The following is a 22,826-nucleotide window of genomic DNA, read 5'->3' on the forward strand; positions in this document are numbered from 1 at the left end:
TGACAAAAACAGGCAATGTGGAAAGGATTCCCTATTTAATAAATAGTGTTGGGAAATTGGCTAGCCATATGCAGAACTGAAACTGGACCCCTTTCTTACACCTTATACAAAAATTAAGATGGATTAAAGACTTAAACATAAGACCTAAAACCATAAAAACTCTAGAGGAAAACCTAGGCAATACCATTCGGGATGTAGGCATGGGCAAATATTTTCTCTTAACTTTTAATAATTCCCATTGTGTGTTTGTCAGTGGGTCATACAGTTTTCTTATTCTTCACACTATTTCTTTTTTTTATTATTATACTTTAGGTTTTAGGGTACATGTGCACAATGTGCAGGTTAGTTACATATGTATCCATGTGCCGTGTTGGTTTGCTGCACCCATTAACTCATCATTTAGCATTAGGTATATCTCCTAATGCTGTCCCTCCCCCCTCCCCACAACCCACAACGGTCTCCAGAATGTGATGTTCCCCTTTCTGTGTCCATGAGTTCTCATTGTTCAATTCCCACCTATGAGTGAGAACATGCGGTGTTTGGTTTTTCGTCCTTGCGATAGTTTACTGAGAATGATGTTTTCCAGTTTCATCCATGTCCCTACAAAGGACATGAACTCATCATTTTTTATGGCTGCATAGTATTCCATGGTGTATATGTGCCACATTTTCTTAATTTTCTTCACACTATTAATAGTCTTCCTTGAATTTCAGCGGGAGAATAATATATATTCTTAGTCTACTAGCTTGATTCTGTAAATGTCTTCATTTTTCCAAAAGGATATTCTCTTACATAATGGCATGATCTATCAGCAGAGACATTAGGTGTAATTGAATGGCTGGGAGATATTGATTGTCTACTGCCATGTGACTTATTTTGTACAGTGACATATGTATAGAACTAGAAAACATGGACATCAGATCTTTGAATTCAGTTCTGTAGGATCAAATTGAAGAGACCAGAACTCTAGGTTGATATGCCATCAAGTGACTTGAGTTTTGTTGGGAGAGCTTTAATTCTAGTGGCAAGTTATCTTCAATCTCCGAACTTCTGTGTTCCCATCTATAAAATAAGGCTATAACGTCATCTACTTCATATGGAAGCTGTTTAAATAGAACAGGCACAGTACCAGGCACATGGAAAATCTCTGTACATTTTAGTAACCCCCACAATTCCCCTCATTCTACTTTTTCTGACAACACCTCTTTCTAGTTTACTATCATGCTGTGGAAAGTCAGTCAGTGTCTGGTACATAGCAAATAAAAAATTAATTAAATTCAAGTAAATTGATTTGAATGTCAATGTCTAGATAATTTTCTAAGGACATGACAAATGCTTTCACTGTAAGGTGTTTGGACTCTCAATGTCAGTTCCATTGTCCTTCATCCCTGAAGATCATTGGAGATCTTCATTAGGGTGAGAGAGGGAATTTAAAAGATTTTGTAAAGTACTTCTGTTACCTTTGAAATCTCTTTCAAGTTCCAAACTGTGAAGGCCAGATCACCCCTTGTATCATCTTTCTTGATTCCTTTTTTGGAGGTCAGGACCATGTGTCCATTTCACCCAGTCTCTTTTACATATTATTTTTGTGTGCTCATGTTGCTTTCAGTGACTTAACTATCTTCAAAACATTATAAATATTAATCACTCAACTTTGTAAGAAACTAGAAAAAAACACAGCCCCTAGTGAAAAAGGCATGCCATGCAATTGGCTGTCATCAAAAGGGCTTGTCACATCCCTGAAATCCGCCATGGCTCAGGATCGATCTCAGGCAGCTAGAAAAACCCATCCAAAAAACAGCTCTGAGAGTGATGATATAATACAGAGTAATGCAGTTGAAATTTTGTGCTAGGTTATGTTTTAAAATTAGGTGCCGCGTTGCCAGCATGTTTCTAAATTGACAGTCATTGGGCAGCATTCCATAATGTCTCTACTTTTTATGTCTTAACTGAGCTGCCCAGGAACACATCAAAAGTTATAGCTTCAAATTGTTCTAATGTGCTGCTTGCCATACTGTGGTTGTCACAAAAGAAGCACTTTCATTACTTTGTGTAGCTTATAACTTTTTTAAAAAAATTACCTCTTCGAGTTGACATTTCTCATAGGTAAAATCTATCCTAATATTAAATGTGGTTACCCCCTTCAAAGTTCAGAATTTAAGCTAGTTAAAAATCTTTGTGCACTTGTTTATATTCAAGATAATACAAACCCTGTTAATTTCAACTTCAAAAAGTCTTCAGAGATTTTGTAAGGACTTGAGTAATTTAGAAAACAATTTTGGTTATGTAATATTTTCATGAATAAAAATATGGAACTTCTGAGATATTGCAAAAGGGATTTAATTTAGTCTGCAGTTTAGAGTCATTTTCTCAACCCAGGGCCTTAGAAAAGTAGCCCAGTTGTTGGGCTAGATGGAGGTCTGTTGTCTGTGTGCCCAATGTGAATAATGGAGGGGTTGTATTTCTCAGCTGGTGTCTAGGTCTAAACACCTGTGAGAGACTGTTCTCCTCCCCTCTTTGTGGAAACCTGCCTTACATACCACCCTGTCCACTAGGTCAGGTAGGCAGTGGTGTCCAAACCTGGCAGAATCAAAGGAATCACCTGTGTAGCTTTAAAAACCTCACATTTCCAGTCTCCAGCCACAGAGAATCTGAACCAGCAGATAAGGAGCTGTGGCCTTGGCCACAGAACATTACTTTCTGGCTCCTTCACTGCCCTTAACACAGTTTGATGACTGCAACACATTGATCCACCCATGATGCATGGCACATGGAGCAGCATTTAAAACAGCAGCAGAATACTGTGGACAGATTGGGAGAAGAAAGAGGCCACACAGAAAGCATAGCCACAGGTAGGGGCTAAATTAGAAACTGTAAAGAATACCCAGTGCTGAGCAGGGGACAAAAGCATTGATTCTACTCCATGCCCTCCTATTATATCCACAGACTATGAAGCCAGTTTCTGCCTTGAAATACTCTCCTCTTTCCCCACATCTGTCTTGTGACTGTGTGTGTGTGTGTGTGTTGTGGGAAATTGTTCTGTCTCTTCTTTTCTTCAGTTTCTTATCATAGCCAGTTACATAGAAAATGAGAGAGAAAGATAGAGATATGGACACTTCTGGCAAAGTGTAAGGAGACAGGAAACAGGTATTTGGGAGGAAACAGGAAGAAAAACTCTTGAAGAATATATGGAAACAGTTCCTGGTGAGTGTGGAGTAATAGTATTTTTACCTTTTATCTTCTGAAGATATCCTGACTATTTAGCATATTTTTTATCTCCCTTTCCTAAGTGGATGGCTTTATTTGTAAAGACTGGTGGCATTGCCATTAAAGATAATCCTTCATTAAAATATCCTTCTTACATAAGGAACCCTCTATTGTTTATTCCAAATTAAGCCAGGGAAGTCCTGCATGATTGTCATTTATTCAACATATTTTTATTGATGAGATCACTAGCTGCATGGAGTTCACAGCCAGTTGGGTATGCAGATGCATAGACAAGAGGATGACAGCACTGAGTGGCAGGTGCCTTGACAGGGGAAGTACAGAAGGAGGGGGAGCACAAAGGAGAGCACTTCACCTCTCTTGGGGCTGAGGGAAGGCTTCAAAAGGAAGTGCAATTTCAAGTTGTATACCGCAGGGTGAAAATGGGTGCGTCAAGCATGAGTGGCTGAAGAACTAAATATGCCAGCCTTGGGGATAAGAAAGCATGATTCCATGGCTGGAGAACTGAGAATGGTCCTAAATGGCCAGGCTGAAGACAAGAGATGAGGCTGGAGAATTAAGTGGGGGTCAGACCATGAAGGATCTTATGCATCATATAAAAAAGTTTGATGTTTATAATGGGGTGACCCATTTCACTTACGGGTTTTATATTTAGCCCTCTTTGTCTTCTTTTTATCAAAGGCATAACAAATAAGAGGTAGTACCCTTCTATTTGTCACAAATAAACAGGAACTTCTAAAAGTAGGCATGTGAGAGAAAAGGGTTAACATAGCAAGTGTCTATTCTTAGAAAGACTTGCTTGCAAAATTGGTCTGTGGCCAGCTTTTGGGAACTGGCCTGGTAAACAGTTTCCTAAAATGACATAAAACCTTTCCTAGCTGATAACGGTGGCTTGCTGTGTCTAGATGTGCAAACCATATGGCTTATATACAAACTTCCTCTCCTTCTGGGACTCTGGAACTTCGCTACATGCTAGGCCGAAGGTACCTGTGTGGGTAGCTTCCCAATAAAAACCTTGGATGCTAAGTCTCTAATAAGCTATCCTAGACGGAAACATCACACACATGGTGCTGCATTTTCATAGCTGGGAGAAAAGTATGCTCTGTGTGAACTTTCATGAGAAGGAGAGAATGTAGGAAAGCTAGCAGATAGATTCCTCCAGATTGCACCTATTTTTTTCCCTTGTGAGCCACTGTGTGCCCTCACTACAGCACTGTGATGTCGAAGCCATGAGTACAATTGTGTGCTAAGGCCCATGAGTCCTTCCAGTGAATCTCCTAACGTAGGAGAGACCTTGAGGATCTCCAACATGCATGCTGTGAATATTTACCTATAACTAGTTACTGAATGAGTGAATAAATTGAGCTATTAAAAGGTAGAAGTATTAGTGTTGATATATATATATATATATTTTTTTTTTAACCAAAATTTGTTTAGCTGGTTTTATCTCTCACCATATTTCTCAAATTCTCAAAGTTGGCTCTGAATTACTTTTGACTTTTATCTTCAAATAATAAAGATGTATCAGTTTTGAAGGGGGTCAAAAGAAAGAGCTACTAGTTCTAAGAGGAATTTAAAATCAGGAGATCCAGAAAGGATTTAAATAATGGCAAGCTTCCCAAGGTAACTTCTTTCCGTTTCTTTTATCAGGTGAGGACATACTTAATTGTGCAGTTCCGGGTATACTAAAAGCAACCACATTATTGTATTAGTAGTGCAACACCCGAATACAGACAGCCTATCTTGTTACATTAAAAAATACATTAGCATTAATATTTAGGGAATAAGAGTGATGGACTAGATAGTAATATGTAATTTATACTGGGAAAATTCTGCTCAAGACTTATTTAAGAGAAATTTGCTTTGGAACAATTAAAATAAATTCCTGACTTTTTAATGAGCTTCAGATCCTGCCTGAAGGAACTTAAAACCAACCAGGCAATTCTTGAATTTCTTATGGCTTCGTCTTCATTTTTGAAAATTCCTTGGAGCTCTGCCTGTCTTACTGAGTTACTGGCAATAGTGTTAACCTGTTGAGTAGTTCCGCCTTAGACGGGCCTTACATTTTTTTTTTCCTCATCATCTTTGTCTTATTCTGGACTGAGATACAAGTATAAAAATGATGGGTTTACTGCTGTCTGCTTTCCATTTGACCTACATTGTAGAGTAGCCTTTTCTGTGACCGAGTAGTAAAGAGCATTGCTTCTTCAGTGTGGCTGGGCTTGTTGTGGATCTTTATTTCCTATCTTATTGGAGAGGATTTACAGTTCATAAATGGACTTTAATATAGAAGTTCCCTGGAGTTGTAACTATACAATGACATAGCGATTTCCCAAAATGCAGCTTTACAAGGGTAGTTTTCTTCATAGGCTATTTACATTGGTTTTGCTTCCATTTTATTGCCTTCTCATTCTTTATTTTTCTGTTTTCTCCTTTTTCATTATCATGTGGTCAGATGCTTCCCCTCAGCTGGCCATAGATACTTATTTTAATACTTATTGCACTTATGGAATGAAGTTTTATGTTTCTTGTTCATAATTTTAAAAGCAAATGAAACATTTTTACTGTATTTCTCTGTTTATAAGGACTTAATGGAAATGCTTTTTATTCACGTGAACCTAGATTATTTTTGTTATGTTTGAACAAGGGATTGTTTTGTTGATTTGACTTGACTTTGTTCTCCTAGGTCAACAGCTTTAATGGAAAGTATATTTTAGATTGCTGATATAAGTTTACTTAGAATAAGTTGGTTGCCAACAAAAGTTCAGTTCTAACCAAAGTGTAGGTTATTTGTGTTGGGCCTTGTGTTTACAGGCCTCCTTAATGAAGTGAGTGTTGTGAGATTTGCTGGTGTTTGTGGTGTCATTAGTTTTAGAGGAAAAGTTCCTGAAGCTTCTTGTGGTAACAATAACCTGATAGTCTGATGTTATTTCTTCTCAAAGAGATGTAGTTGTGTCCTTTGTATTGTGATATTTTGTATTTTCTATTTCAGTTTCCCAGTGAGGTGGTCATTCAGAGCGTACACATCTGTTCTGTATTTTAACCCACGGATGAGAATATTCATTCAAGCCAAGAGAGTTAAAACTAAACATCTTTGCTATTGCCTCTACAGACCCAGGTAACTCATCTTTCTTCAGTTATCTTCACAGAGTTTTTATTTATAAAATTGATATGCTCCCTAAAGTTGTCAAAGTGAGGACATTGACTTTGATAGTAAGATTTTTACATTGTAAACAAAATTTGAACCACATCCGGGAAGGTATGCTAAAGAGTAATTAGATGTGAACAAATATCTGGCAGTAATAGAAACATACTGCAGTGAGCATGCTAAGTTAGATCATCACCCCAAGTAGAAATTTGTTTTTTACTTCAGTGAATTTTAGGTGCTTTGACAGCGATTAGTTCCACTAAATGATCACAGGTCACGTATATCTTCTGTTTACATAATACATTTGAACTATTAAACCATATATATACACGTTTCTATTATACATATAGAATGAATATATTTATAAATATGTATCTGGTTGATTTATATTTTGTGTTCTTTTTTACTTTAACATAAATGTTTTCAAGGTTTTGTTGTTGTTGTTTTGAGACAGAGTCTCTCTCGTCACCCAGGCTAGAGTGCAGTGGCGTAATCTTGGTTCACTGCAACCTCTGCCTCCCTGGTTCATGTGATTCTCCTGTCTCAGCCTCCCCAGTAGCTGGGATTACGGGCGTGCACCACCACACCTGGCTAATTTTTGTATTTTTGGTAGAGACGAGGTTTCACCACGTTGACCAGGCTAGTCTTGAACTCCTGACCTCAAGTGATCCACCTGCCTTGGCTTCCCAAAGTGCTGGGATTGCAGGCGTGAGCCACTGCACCTGGCCATCCACCAGGCCTGGCCTTTAAATTTATATTTACATATTATAAAATCCATTTTTTCCAACCATGCATGCCATCAGAATGGTCATTTTCTTGGTGTGGTTTCTGGGTAGTCTTTCATATACACACCAAACATTTATCAGATTTTTCTGTGAGTTTGAGATTAGAGGAAAAGAAGTTATTTGAAAAAGATACTTGCACATGCATGTTTATAGCACCACAATTCACAATGGCAAAATCATGGAACAAACCCAAATGCCCATCAGTCAACAAGTGGATAAAGAAACTGTGATATATACACACACACACACACACACACACACACACAATGGAATACTACTCAGCAATAAAAAGGAATGAATTAACAGCATTTGCAATGACCTAGATGAGATTGGAGACTATTATTCTGAGTGAAGTAACTCAGGAATGGCAAATCAAATATCGTATGTTCTCACTGATTTGTGAGAACTAAGCTATGAGGACACAAAGGCATAAGAATGATACAATGGACTTTGGGGACTTGAGGGGGAAGAGTGGGAGAGGGGCAAGGGATAAAAGACAACATATTATGCAGTGTATACTGTTTGAGTGATGGATGCACCAGGATCTCACAAATTACCACTAAAGAACTTCCTCATGGGCCGGGCGCAGTGGCTCACGCTTGTAATCCCAGCACTTTGGGAGGCCGAGGTGGGTGGATCACGAGGTCAGGAGATCGAGACCACAGTGAAACCCCGTCTCTACTAAAAATACAAAAAAATTAGCCGGGCGTGGTGGCGGGCGCCTGTAGTCCCAGCTACTCGGAGAGGCTGAGGCAGGAGAATGGCGTGAACCCGGGAGGCGGAGCTTGCAATGAGCCGAGGTCGGGCCACTGCACTCCAGCCTGGGTGACAGAGCAAGACTCCGTCTCAAAAAAAAAAAAAAAGAACTTCCTCATGTAACCAAACACCACCTGTACCCCAATAACTTATGGAAAAATAGAAAAAAGAAAAGATTAATTCTTGTTTTGAGGACCTTGATATCTATTGGGAGAAACATTTAATTTGTGTACACTGCCTATATATGTGCCTTTTTGCCTGAACTATTTCATTTGATTTCTGCAGTAACACTGTATGTTAGGTTATCGTCACCATTTTAGAGATAAGAAAATGTTAAAAGTAGAAAAGAACTCAAAAGTTCTGGCTGTAAATTCTTTACCAATCCAAATTCAATGATTCTTCTCCTATACCACAGTAACTCTTTATTATTTGTCTACATTTGTCATCTTGTCTTATTTTCATGAAACTGCAGTTGCTGTCCTGAGTGGGGTCTTGCTATCACTCATAAAGATATTAATACTAAAAATTTTAGATCTCTGCATCGTACTCCCTGACCACACACCAATGGATTTCTCAAAAGCTTTACTTTTGATCTCTAATTATACTGCCCATCATCTTTTGAAAATAAAATATACCAATCCTGAGACTTTCCCTATAAATCAGTCCATTCATTTCCTAATAAATATCAAAGCAATGTTTCCTTTTCATCAGTCTCATTCTTCTGGGAAGGGCCAAGTGTCTCCTGGATCAATCAATATAGCCGATCTTTTCAAATTAAATTTCTCTCAGTGAGTTTGGGTAAAAAATAGTTTAAGTCCATGGAAAATGTGGATTTGTCTCTATTTTATGAGGAAACTTTAGTAAATTCAGTGTAATCTACCTGAATTACTTATATCAAGTGATGGCCGCTTCCCATTGGAGTATATTGCAATGGAAGGGACTCCCACCTTCCATTGTGTACAAATTTGTCTCTGGAGGAGTCTAGATCATAGAAGAAATTATTACTTTGGAAAAAATTTCTAGGTGATTTCTTAGGTTTCTTAAACATTTTATAAGTCTGTAATTCTTGGAGTCTTAAATACTGTTCATATAATAAAGACAAGTTATCATATGGTTGTGTTACTTGATTTTAGGCAACAAACATTCTTCATTAACATTGCTTAACCATAGACCCATAATGCTGAAAGGAGCCCAAATGAGTTGGGATGGATGTTATCCTGCATTCATAGGAACCGCATGGTCCTTTTTAAGTTATTCAGGGACGTTAACACTATGTTCTCTTGTTGAATACTCTGCAACATTGTGCTTCTGAAACAGAATTCATTATTGAGGGATGCTTTCCATGTGCTAACACCCCACCCATCCATCAGACGAGTAATTTTTGCACAGTGATTCTTTTGTACACCATGCATGTTATGTGTCCATTTTTGAATTTTTACAATGCTGAATTATTTAATCTTTTATTACAGTATGATAATTGGAAGCAAAATGTGGATTAGCCAGATCTGGATTTGAATTTAGGTTTTGTCATTTACTAGTTGTGGACCTTTGGCAATTACTTGAGTCTTACTCTTCTCCACTGTGAATTGGGAATTCCTCTGCCACTGAGGTTATTATGAGGACTAAAATAAAACAGTGTTTTATGTTAAACATAAAAACAGCAAGGTTTCCGAAAAGTTTGTAAACCAATAGTAGTTGTTATTACACAAATGCGTAAGAGCAAGTGGATGGAATGACCACTATGTGCAAGGCTCTCTTGTGGGCATTGGACATTTGGGAAAAGCAAAAAGAGAAAATTCCTGGGCCGGGTGCGGTGGCTCATGCCTGTAATCCCAGCACTTTGGGCGGAGACAGGCAGATCACCTGAGGTCAGGAGTTCAACACCAGCCTGGCCAAGAAGGTGAAACCCCATCTCTGCTAAAAATACAAAAACTTAGCCAGGCGTGGTGGTGTGCACCTGTAATCCCAGCTACTCTGGAGGCTGAGGCAGGAGAATCACTTGAACCCAGGAGGTGGAGGTTGCAGTGAACTGAGGTCATGCCACTGCACTCCAGCCTGGGCGACTGAGTGAAACTCTGTCTCAGAAAAAAAAAAAAAAAGAAAAAAAAAGAAAAAAAAGAAAATTCCTGCCCTCATGGAGCTTACATTCTAGTGGGGGAGGAAGGACAACATGTAAATTAAAATGGATGATAAAATATCAGGTAATTCTTTTTTTTTAATTTCAACTTTTACCTTAGATACAGGAGGTACATGTGTAGGTTTATTACATGGGTATATTGTGTGACGCTGAGGTTTGGGGTATGGATCCTGTCACCCAGCTAGTGAGCATGGTACCCAATAGGGATGATTTCTACCCATGCCCCCATCCCTGCCTCCCTCTCCCCTGTCTTGTATGCACCAGTGTCTGTTGTTCTCATGTTTATGTCCGTGTGTGCTCAGTGTTTAGCTCCCACTTATAAATGGGACTATGAGGTACTTGTTTTTCTGTTTCTGTGTTAATTTACTTAAGATTATGGTCTCCACTGCATTCATGTCACTGCAAATGACATAATTTTATTCTTTTTTATGGCCGTGTAGTATTCTATAGTGTATATGTACCACTTTTTAAAAAATCCAATCCACCATTGATGGGCACCTAGACTGATTTCATGTCTTTGCAATTGTGAATAATGTGGCAGTAAACATATGAGTGTGTGTGTCTTTTGGGGCAAGTTAGTTCCTCTTAACAAAGGCCATTGCACAGGTCCACCTGAGTATTTTCATGACACAATGGCTGACTTCTATCAGAGTGAGCAATTCAAGAGAACAGAGTAGAACTTGCAACTTTTTAGAAGCCATCTTTAAAAGTGACAGACCATCACTTTTGCCATGCCACAGGTCAGCCTAGATTTAGTGTTGGGGAGTGGAGGCACCACACATAGGCATTAATGCCAGGAGGAAAAAAAACACAGGCAACATCTTGGATAGTGGGTAGCACAGTGAGTTATGCAATAATTTTGTGGGAAGATGGTTCCAGAAGGAGGGGACAGTAAGTGCAAAGACAGGAATCAAAGGCTAGTCTAGCTAGAACACAGAAAACAGATCGAAATAGATTGGGCAGATCAGGTAAGGTCTGAAGCAACATGACAAGAAGAGGTGGCTGTATTGAGAATGGAATGACTTGAGCAGAGGAGTGGCATTACTTGACCTATGTTTTTAAAAGATTATTCTAGCTGTTGAGTGGAGAATTGATTTCATGGGAGAAGAAGAAAGGAGGGAAGTTGAGGTAGGATAGATACTATTACTATATTCTAGGAGAGAAATGAGCTTGAACTCAGGTGGTAATGGTGGAAGGGATGAAAGTTGTCTGGATTACAGATAATGTTGTGAAGGTAAAGCCAGCAAGACTTGTCAGTGGATTGGATATGGGGTGGAGAGAAAATGAGGAGTCCAGAAGGCCTTCTGAGTTTTTATCCTGAACAAAATCTTGGGAATGATAGGGGAGGTGCAAGTGTAAAGGTTAGGAGGAATGGTGGATGGAGTTCTCTTCAAATCATAGTGGACACACTAAATTTGGGAGGTCTATTCGACGTCCACATCTCTACCTATCAATATTATACGAACCAGAAAATTATTGATCCTGCCTAATTACATGTTGTAAAGAATAATTAAGGATTAGAATTATTTTTACAATATAACTAAACCAGGTAAACTCTTATAACTTAAAAGAAATAATTACGATTGAATACTACAATGTAGTTATGATTTACAACTGGGGGCTAATTTTTTCTGTGTTAATAAAAGTTCAGAACTGTAGCTTTCTTTACTTGAAGTTTGTTTTTTTTCAACTTAAATTTTAAAATACTGTATTTGATTTTGGCCAGAGTATTTTGAACAAATGTTTTAAGTGTGAAAATGAAAGTCAGTGAAAGTTTAGATTTCTGCAAGTTGTTCTGATCAAATCAGTTACCCAAAATGCTGTATTAAGTTATGCTCTATACTTCTGCAGCACAAAGCCTTGAAAGGTACTTAGTGTTTCTTCATATTTTTATTTCTCTTGATGGAGAAGTGTTCTATTTTCCTCATAAAAATAGTAAAATTAATAAAAATTTATACAATACAGAATTAGATATGGGGGAAAAATCAAATAACCAAAAGCCCCTTTTACCAGTTGTGATTCATTCTGTGCTATAGCAATCTATAATGTTCCCCAAAGGAGAACCTCTGTTAGAAGTTTAATAAATATCTTTCCAGATTGTTTTCTACACAGTTATATATATGTGCACACATATGCATGCACACACAGGTTTTTTTAAACATAAAATTATGTACAACTTGTTATTTTGTCTTACAGTTATATCTTGGAGACTTTGTCGTTGTTAAATATATTGCATAGCACTATGATTTATTTAACTGTTTTCTTATTGATGTACATTTAGAGTTTACAGAGCTTTGAGCATTCTCAAACCAAATATTATTCTAGAATTTTTCTCTCTATAATGATTTAAACCAATGTTTAAAAGCCCAGTTCCAGGAATTTTCTATAACAGATGCATATACTTTCAACTGTATTCAGAGAACCTCAGGTTCTGTAGAGCACCTATGATTTGTTCTCTTTGAGTTTATGGATCTATATATGTATGTATGTATTTTTTCCTTTATTGTTCTAGAGCATCTTTGCCATCACTAAATGGACCTTGAAAACAGGTTTCTCAATCAGTCAAGTAGAAAATGTGCTTTTGGTAGTTTAAAATGATACGTGAATGTGTGTTTCTGAGCATCGCAGTTAGAGATAATTGTTTTGGGACTAGGAGAAGTAGTTTATCCAGTGTCGATGATAATCTGAGAAAGAGGGCTATGCATATTAACCAGAAACTTTGATAAGTGAACAACTTCATAAAAGTTTTTAAAGAAAATTATCCTATTTTAGATATCTAAGTGAACATTTGTGTGGGCAGATTTTCTTATCGCTCTCATGAAGTTTCCTTACAAAAGCAACATTTCTAAGTAGTGAAAGGCAAGGAAATTCACTTAGGTATAAAGTTTGCTAATTTACCAGCTGGATGCAACTCACTTGATGAATCTTTCTTAATAATTATGTATCTCTGGAACATATAGTCTTACTAAAGAATATTGTCTTATGTATTTTAAAATAATAATCTGACTTGATTATCTTCTTTTTTCTTTCTTTCCAGAAAGTATCTTTATGTCACATCTTCTTTTAAAGGAGCATTTAAAAATGAAGTTAAAAAGGCAGAAGAAGCAGTAAAGATTGGTATGCGATTACCTGTAGCCTACATCGTTGTTGTTCAGTCATTCAGCAAATGTTAATCGTGCGCTTATTCTGAGACATACATTGCTCTAGGCATTGTAGGAGCTACTACAATTAATTAAATGTGGTTTCTGTCTCTATGGAACTTCAAAACACATTCTTTCCATCTCTGAGTTTGTTTACTCATGATATTATTTATTATTATAAGTGTGATCCTGAACACACTTCAAACTAGATTGATATTTGTTAGAAACCTTGTTTGACTGTCTGGGCATGGTGGCTCACACCTGTAATTCAAGCACTTTGGGAGGACGAGGTGGGAGAATTACTTGAGGCCAAGAGTTCAAGACCAGCCTGGGCAACATAGTGAGACTGTGTCTCTGTTTTAAAAAATAAAATAAACTAAGAAACCTTGCTTGTCATAGCACTGTGTTAGGTCATCTTAGATCCCTGCACTGCATCCGCTTTAAGAAGGATGTTCTCAAGGCAGGCGGATCACGAGGTCAGGAGATCGATACCATCCTGGCTAACACGGTGAAACCCTGTCTCTACTAAAAATACAAAAACTTAGCTGGGCGCGGTGGTGGGTGCCTGTAGTCCCAGCTACTCAGGAGGCTGAGGCAGGAGAATGGCGTGAACCTAGGAGGCGGAGTTTGCAGTGAGCTGAGATCGTGCCACTGCACTCCAGCCTGGGCGATAGAGTGAGACTCCGTTTCAAAAAAAAAAAAAGAATGTTCTGCATATTCACTCCTCCTACTGCAGGAACAAAGCTCTCTTCCCCGGTATCTGGGAGTCAGTAGTAGCTCTACATCCATATTTTGTGGATTTTAATGCATTTTCTGTCAGCTAAAAACTCATTTATGACTTTTGAATTTATATTTGTATATTTATGTCCTATAAATTGTCATAACTAAACGAAAGCCCAATAGAAGGAAAATTTAACATGTGTAAAAGTTGTAAGAGGAACATAGGGTTTTCTGAGATCATGGTCTGTATGCCATTTTCACTGGTCGTGCTACACGTATAGAAAATACTCACTTAAAATTGCTTGAAATAATTTTGCTGTATTATAACTATTTGGCTTCCACTTCCAGCTGAATTCGTACTGAAAGAAGCACAAATCAAAGTAAACCAGTGTGACAGAACCTCTTTATCTTCTGCCAAGGTACGACGTGTAAAGAGAGTAGTCTTATTAAATGGCAAATTGTGTCATTTGCTTTTTCCTGTGCATAGTTGTCTCTTATCATCTACTTCCTAAACTTTTAAGCACAGATAAGCTCAGAAGATTAAGTTGATTTTAACTCAGGTAAACAGAATAGATGAGTGCAGAGAAAGGAGAGGAAACTCAGCAAGTGGGGGCAAGGCTGAGGCAGAGAGAAAAGATGAACAGAACATGGGGTGAATTTGAAATGGTGGGGAAGAGCATCACAACCCATTTCTTTAAAATGGAAAGGAAAGTAGCAGGAGAAAGGGAGAAAATAATGAAAAGCCAGCAGAAGAAAAAACTAGCCTGTCGAGTCTCCTTGAAAATATCTATTCAAATTATAGCTCCCTGTGGACCTAAATAAATGGGGAAAGCAAGGAAAGGTCTAATAAGCAATCCTTCTTTCTAGTGCTAGGAATTATATACTGTAATTATGAATATTAATAACAATGCTTCCAGCTTACAAAGCTCTTTTATTATGAGTTGCTCCACACAGTTCATAAACGTTCTTTGTAATTCTTACAATATGCCCATGAGTAAGATAAGTTAAAAAGAACTATTATTAATTATAATGCATTGCAACTAAGACAAAAAGAATATTGCTACAAGACATGTAAGTTTGCTAACTTTTACCAAAAATATGGTATGAAGCTTTAAACGATGGTGAATGATTAAGCAACATATTTATTTGCTTACATACAAAGGGATAAGTAGGAATATGGAGGTAAAATGCCTTACTTCACCTTCTCTTCATCCTCTTCTACAGAATGAATATATGAATCCTTTCAGTGATTTTGCCATTTAACTTTCCAGGACCAAGGCTGTATCTGATAAAGACCTTTCATATCTAAGGTCCCGAGTAAGGGATGACATCAAAGAGTAGCTTGTGGTAATGCCCCAAGCTAATTCTGTCCATGGCTTGCCCCAAATTCTCTTAGTTTTTTCTTCTCTTTTTTTTTTTTTTAAATTAAAGGTAAACCTATCTTATTGTTATTGATCATTGATTTTTAATAGTTTAAGCTTTTCAAAATTTTGTTTTTAAGAAATCGTTTCCCTTTGCTTTATATGTTTGAGAGTCCAGAGGAAGACTAATGGGTCAGGACCTTGCTTCCTTTTTGCCTTCTGCTGTTGCTTCTCCCTGCCTCTGTTCTGTGCTCTGAGGGCACTGCCAGGCAGGGTGGGGAAGTCCTTGACTAATATGCCCTGTTGCTTTGATGCACTGTGGTTTCTTTAAGGCAGAGAAGAGAGCAAAGCAGAATGACCTCAACTTTTGACGTCTTAAATTCTTCTGGGCAGATGAATTTTAAATGGAATACTTGCTAACCATTTTCTACTTTCTTTTACTTGAAATTCAGTGAAAATATTGTTCATTCAGTGGTATACCATACATCAAAAGAGATACCCACCTTTCACCTCAGGTGGATGAAGCATGTTAAGAGGCTATTCTTATGCCTGAGAACAACAATAATGAATTATTCCTCTTCTGCTTGGTTAGAGGGAGCATACCGGATTTAGAGTAGTGAATGAGTTGGTATATCAAATCAAAAGTGTTAATAAGAAAGATAACTGGGCATGGGGTATCCTATAAGGGGAAAGTTTGAGGAATATTAGAGGTATCCAGAATTCGATATGAAGGAGATATTTTTTGTTGGCTACTAACAAAATTTCTCAATTATCTTTTTTTTTTCCTGCAAAAACACTTAGTGGTCACATAATTGAGCATTATTGTTCTCACAAACAAAAGTCAGAGCCTGGGTACACTAAATAACTCACCCAAGTTTTCATGTAGTTTTTGTCAAAGCCTTTGTGTCGTTACAGAGAATAAAGTTTCTTTCTCTAAAAGGCAGAGAAGATATCTGGATATGTACAACAGAGAATAGTGGGTTAGGATTTGGTTTATCTTCTAAGGTATTGGAACTGAATAATTTATCAAGTATTGAGAATCTACGATGGTAGAATTGCATTAGGTAATGCGAGCTATTGTTACCCTTGAAACATTTGGATAATAGGATAATATCAACTTGCTTTTTGTTAATTCAGTGGCATTATGTTCTCTCCCAACCAATGCACTTCTCCAGGATGTATTACAGAGAGCTTTGGAAGATGTAGAAGCAAAGCAAAAGAATCTTAAAGAGAAACAAAGGTAAGACACAAGGTTTTCTGTTTGCAGGAATCCTCTGTACTATGTTAAAACAAATTCTGGTTTCTAAGTAGGTAGATTTAGTGGTTATTGTGACAATTTTTTTTTCAGCTTTTGACATCTTATAATCTGAAACCTAATATAGTCAAGGTCCCACAACCAAGATGAACAATGTAAAACATTGATAAAGTATATATTTGCACATACACATGTGTGTCTACATAATGTTAAAACTTCCAAAAAAAAGTGAAAAATTAGTTCAGCATTTAATTGTCTGGATGAGGAAGTGAACTGCCCAGAGGAACAGCTGATAACTCACTTTCCTTCTGTGTCATTTGCCATTTAAATTCTAGAGAGTTGGTTCCAGTTTCTTCCCTTTGTCTAGTAGCTTAAAATTTAAGATAGGAAATAATGTTTCACATGAATGTATTGCTTATATATTGCTAAAATGAAAATAGCAAGGATATGTTAACAAAACCAGATATTTACATTTGTAAGATTAACTTGCTCTCCAACTCAAATGCTAAAGAAGTTAAACTGAAAATAATCACTGCTGCCCACGTAAGATCAGACTTTGAAAGCTGTGATACCTTTGTGAAACTATTTTTAAGGGAAATATGATTAGTTCTTAACATTATTTTTCGTGAGCCATGCACTGACATTCAACCATAACTTTCCTCAAAACTTAAATTTTAAATGTCAATTTTGCATTTATCAAAATAAATAAATGTGAAATGTTACTTATGCATTTACTAGAAAAATGTAAATAAATGTCATAGAAATTGTAATTTAAAAACGAAGCCCTCTCTAAGGTCTTTAGAAATAAAAACCTTCTTGAAACAAGTTCACTGTATGAGATGGTTCATACAGTGAAATGTTTGAAAAGTGACCGATCAACACTTTATTAATAATAATGCCAGTTGCCATGAACTTGTTTTAATGGCAAAATGCTGGGTTTTTTAAATCGAAGAATATCAGTATATCATTTAATATTGTAGAGTGACTATGTCGTATCCTGTAATACCCTATTTAGGTATCCCTTATACAGTCAGTACTTTCGTTGAATACTCAGTAATGAGTAGTGATTTTTGAGAAAAAGCTTGATTCCTATATGTTTAACCTTAGATATATATGTATTTAATAAATATATAGTATGTTAACTCATGTCTTGTGTTCTATATATATCATATCCACATGGAAGGACTGATAGAACTTTATCATTGTTCTTTAATGATAGATGCATTTAATTAGTCCAATAAGTATATTATTTCAGTTGTAGTAGCACATGGTCATAAGCCTGAAAACAAAAGGCCAAGTTTGTGGAGAGAGGCGAGCTACAGGGTAAGTGCAGGAGAATTATTTTTGGTGTCATTCTTGATTGGGTAAAGAAAATAATGATTTTTATGTACCTAATCTGTTCCAGGCTTATATTTAACATTATTTCTTTTAGTTCTTATGACATCACAAGTGGCTAGGTAGGTATTACTCCCATTTTTCAAATGAGAAAGTTTTAGAGGCACCATCTATGGTCACATGGTTATTACAAAGACAGGCTTGTATTTGAAACCAGGTGTGCCTCTCACATCCAGGCATTTTCATAGCTTCCAGCAGCCTCTGATATTACAGGTGTTTATATCATAACTCCTTACTATAGCTGTTTTTATCACATTTTGGTATTTCTCAACTTCTATTTTATACTTTTAATAGAAAACTCACACAAAACATAATATAGAAGGTCAGAAAAACAGGAGCTCATCTCTGTTAACCTTGTAAACTTGCTTTATTATAATAACTTATTTATCTTCTATTTTGGAAAAGGTTAGAGAGGAAGCCAGAGAATATCTATTGGCACATTCCAATCTATGTAGGATATCTGGAGACTTGAGAACATGCTGAAATTTAGAAATCACATATACTGTTAGAAATACCTAAAATTTAAAATAGCCAAGTCATCATTTTGTAAAAAATGCTGCCATGTACCTATACGACCAGTTAATATTTCAGAACTCTTTTAGCATTTTCTAGTTTTTGTAAATTTAAATTGGCAGACGTGTTTTTGAATCAGTAATGCATTTGTTTGACTGGCGTAGTTACTGGCATCACGTTTGTGCAGAATACTTTGGCTATACAGAGACAACTGAGTGTGCCTACCAGGTTTTGCAAAATATTTGGATATATGCCTTTGATGTTAACCTTCTAGTTTAATTATTAGCAGTTTCCTAAACTGTATGTGTTTATTTAATAAACAACTTTTTAAACTTTCTAAATATAACTCTAGAGAATTGAAGAAAGCCAGAACGCTCTCCCTGTTCTATGGAGTGAACGTAGAAAACCGAAGCCAAGCTGGAATGTTCATTTACAGTAATAACCGTTTGATCAAAATGCATGAAAAAGTGGGCTCACAGTTGAAACTGAAGTCCTTGTAAGTATGTTTTTGCTTTCAGAGATATAAGCAGAGAAAGGGATGTTACAGTAAGATTCTGTCTGTGGAATGAGATGAGTGACTAATCACAATGGGAGCAAGTGTCATAGTCTCTGTTCACCCTTCCTGTCGAAGTGCAGGCATTAATCTGCCTCATTTATAATATCAGTGAATCTGCATGCATGCTCTAAGGAAAAAGCACACTTTGGGAAATTTTTTTCAATGCATTTATTGAACAACTTGATATGCGGCCATTCCTTGTGCTACCTCTTTGGCTTAAATTTTTAATGCTTTACCAATTTAAAAATAATACAAGCATATTAAATACATTTTAGAAGAGAAGGAAAAGAAAAATCCATAGTCTTGTAAAGCAACCCTACATGTATGAGTTCATGCCAGTTAGCTGCATGATCATATGTTATTAAAACTCTCTAGCCTAATTGGATTTTAGAGTAATACATTCTCGTGCTTTCCCAATGGTCTGAAACTTCTCAAGCTGCTTTCATCAATGATGTAGAGTCCTGAAGAGACACACAGAAAAGGACAGGGTCAGACAAGGTAATCATGACCAGTAGAATGGGTCAGGGAGCATTTACTATTTTGCTTCCTCACTCTCAAGGAATTAGCAATTCATTCGTTGTTTATTTAACAAGCACCTATAGTGCAGCATTGTATGCCAGGCACTATACTAAGCTCTGCTGATAAATGCTCCTTTTGCTAAAGAATGTATAGTCCAGTGAAAAGGACAAGCATATGAATGCATATTTTTATATTGTGTGAAAATAACAAGAATGATCTTATAAAACCTAGATTATGGCTGGGCGGTGTCTCACGCCTGTAATCCCAGCACTTTGGGAGGCCAAGGTGAGTGGATCACGAGGTCAGGAGATCAAGACCATCCTGGCTAGCACGGTGAAACCCTATCTCTACTAGAAATAGAGAAAATTAGCCAGGTGTGGTGGCAGGCACCTGTGGTCCCAGCTACTCGGGAGGCTAAGGCAGGAGAATGGCGTGAACCCGGGGGGCAGAGCTTGCAGTGAGCCGAGATTGTGCCACCGCACTCCAGCCTGGGTGACAGAGCGAGACTCTGTCTCAAAAAATAAATAAAGAAATAAACCCTAGATTAGTTGGATTTCTTGCTTAAATCCCAGTGCATTCAGAATAGAACTGCTTGCCATGGGCTTCCAGTTATCTGGCCTCTGATTGGCTGTGGGACCTCACCCCCTACTAATACCCTACCCTCTCTGCATTTCTTGTTTCTCAGACCTCCTAAGTTCACTTCTGCATTGAGACCTTGGGACATGCCATTTCCTCGGCCTTGAATCTTCTGTTCTCAGATTTTCTTACTGCTGGCCCTAACATGCCATTCAGCCATGAGCCTGAAGTATTCTCCACAGGAAGGTCTTCCTTGACTGTCTAATTAAAACTGGTCCATTCCCTTCCCCACCACCTGTCACTCTTCACATATCACAGCGCCTGCATTATGTTCCTCACCCCACTTATCACCATCCGAAATGATCTTGTATATTTATCTGTTTATTAGCTTCATGCCTGCCACCCTTCTGTAAAAGAGAAACTTCAAAGCCAGGGGGAACCTATATTTCTGGTTCTCACCATATTCTTAGTTCCTGGAACAGGGCTGGGTGCTGAGCTTGAATGAATGAATGAATGTTATGTTAGAGGTGAGCATCCAGTGCAAAAAGAGCATTTAGGAGGGGCAGTAAAGGAAACTGGAAAAGTCAATTTAGGCCTTCTAGAAGAATGAAGCCCAAATTTAGACTTAGAGAATGAGTAGTGAAAGGAAAGCAAGGTGGAAGAGTGAAGTGGTAACAAAACACGATAGGCAGGGACCCCACATTGTGAGGCTTTGACACATGTGCCATGCAAAAGGCAGTGGGAAGCCCTAAAGGCTTAGAAAATTGTATGCTCTTTCCCAAAGCAGGTTATGTCACCAACCAGATTTACAGTGAGATCCTCATGGATAAGCCAACTCTGTGATTCTTTCGTAGTATTCTGAGCACCCCAAGGACCTCTGCAATGAAGAGGAGAAATCCAATCTGATAGATGAAATGCAGAGAAAGAAAGGGGTTCTCTGGCCACTGTCATTTAGAAGATTATGCCACTTTATTGCAGTAAGGCACCATGGTTTTTAATGTCAAAAGCCCTTGCCTTCCCACCCACCCTGACTCTCCATGTAAGGCAATAGGTTTGTAAAACGAGTCATATTAACTCAGTAACATTGTGCTAAAGTGATTTTTTTAATTATGGGACCAAACACATTGGGATCACCACAGACTTATGAAAACATAATTAGCTAACTTGTTAAACTTTGACAAGGTCCAGATCAACAGAACAAATTTATTTTTGAAAAAAAAAAATGATTTCAAATGACCAGAATATATTTGATTTTTTTCTTTAGCCAAATTTTCAAGATTTAAATATGCATATATTTTCTCAGACTTGGCGCAGGTGTGATTGGAATTGTTAATATACCCTTGGAGGTCATGGAACCATCCCATAATAAACAGGAATTTCTCAATGTCCAAGAGTATAATCATCTACTAAAAGTCATGGGACAGTACTTGGTCCAGTACTGTAAGGACACCGGCGTCAGTGAGTATTCAATAGTCATAGTAGGAGATACTTACAGAGGGATTACTTTCTGTGATTTCGTTAAGCTGACATGATTATCTGAATTCAGATTACCAGCAACTGAAAACTCTGAAAGGGAGCTCCTGCTTTAAAAACAGGAGTGAGAAGGGAGGAGTGAGAAGGGAGCCCATTTCAGAATCTTTCCCAGACTATTGTGAAAAAGCAGCAGATTAGAAATTGCAAGGGAATGGCAATCAGAGAACAGAGTGAGGTGGCAGGTGACCATGGAGGAAGGAAGCAGAAGATCGCTCCAAATAGACTGAGAAACCCTGCTCTGGGCACTGGGACTCCACTGTGTGAGAGCACATAGTCCCATGCAGACCTTAGTAGCTCTTATAATGTTGTTATGTCATACCGTGGAGTAAAAACTACTGACCCTGGGTAATTGTAGATATGTTAAACTTTTTTTTCTTTTTTTTGAGATGGAGTCTTGTTCTGTCGCCCAGGCTGGAGTATAGTGACGCAATCTCGGCTCACTGCAACCTCTGCCTCCCTGGTTCAAGCAATTCTCTGCTTCAGCCTCCCAAGTGGCTGGGATTTCAGGCACCTGCCACCACGCCCGGCTAATTTTTGTATTTTTAGTAGAGACAGAGTTTCACCATCTTGGCCAGGCCGGTCTTGAACTCCTGACCTCGTGATCCACCTGCCTCAGCCTCCCAAAGTGCTGGGATTACAGGCCTGAGCCACCACGCCTGGGCAGATATGTTAAACTTTGTTTTGCATAGTTAAAAATTCTTGAGTATGTTAATTCCAGAAAGATTTCGATTAAAAATTTCTAAAATAAATACATCTGGAAACTTAAAAAGATAAACTTTAGTTATCTGAAAAATGTGATTTATTTAGATCACCTCACTCCCCAGAGACACCTGAACAATGAGATGATGTGCTGTGCATTAATTAAACTTCTTTTTGTTTTTCAACATATATTTTAGAATCAAGGTGTACATGTGCAAGATTGTTACAGAGGTATATTTTGTGATGCTGAGGTTTGGGATATGACTAAACTTGTCACCCTGGTATTGAGCATAGTACCCAATAGGTAGTTTTCCAGCCCTTGTCTCCCTTCCTCTCCTCTTTTATATTCCTCAGTGTCTATTGTTTCCATCTTTATGTTCATGTTTACCCAGTGTTTAGCTCCCACTTGTAAGTGAGAATATGTGGTATTTGGTTTTCTTTTTCTGCATTAGTTTGCTTAAGATAATTGCCTCTAGCTGCATCCATGTTGCTGCAAAGGACACAATTT

The 22,826-nt window shown here is 37.6% G+C and overlaps 1 protein-coding gene across 2 annotated transcripts in view; it reads left to right on the forward strand.

The window, feature by feature from the left end:
- MORC1 (MORC family CW-type zinc finger 1) overlaps nt 1-22,826 on the forward strand; it is a 176,190-nt gene that overhangs the window by 40,932 nt on the left and 112,432 nt on the right. For both annotated transcript variants that reach the window (XM_032149129.2, XM_058438150.1), the window contains exons 9-14: nt 6,218-6,343; nt 13,089-13,168; nt 14,260-14,330; nt 16,448-16,512; nt 18,788-18,931; nt 21,390-21,544. In XM_032149129.2, coding sequence (XP_032005020.1) covers nt 6,218-6,343; nt 13,089-13,168; nt 14,260-14,330; nt 16,448-16,512; nt 18,788-18,931; nt 21,390-21,544 — 641 coding nt within the window. The remainder of the gene's footprint in view (nt 1-6,217; nt 6,344-13,088; nt 13,169-14,259; nt 14,331-16,447; nt 16,513-18,787; nt 18,932-21,389; nt 21,545-22,826) is intronic.

The sequence above is a fragment of the Hylobates moloch genome, unplaced genomic scaffold, assembly GCF_009828535.3.
Source record: "Hylobates moloch isolate HMO894 unplaced genomic scaffold, HMol_V3 SCAFFOLD_4, whole genome shotgun sequence".
Lineage (NCBI taxonomy): Eukaryota > Metazoa > Chordata > Mammalia > Primates > Hylobatidae > Hylobates > Hylobates moloch.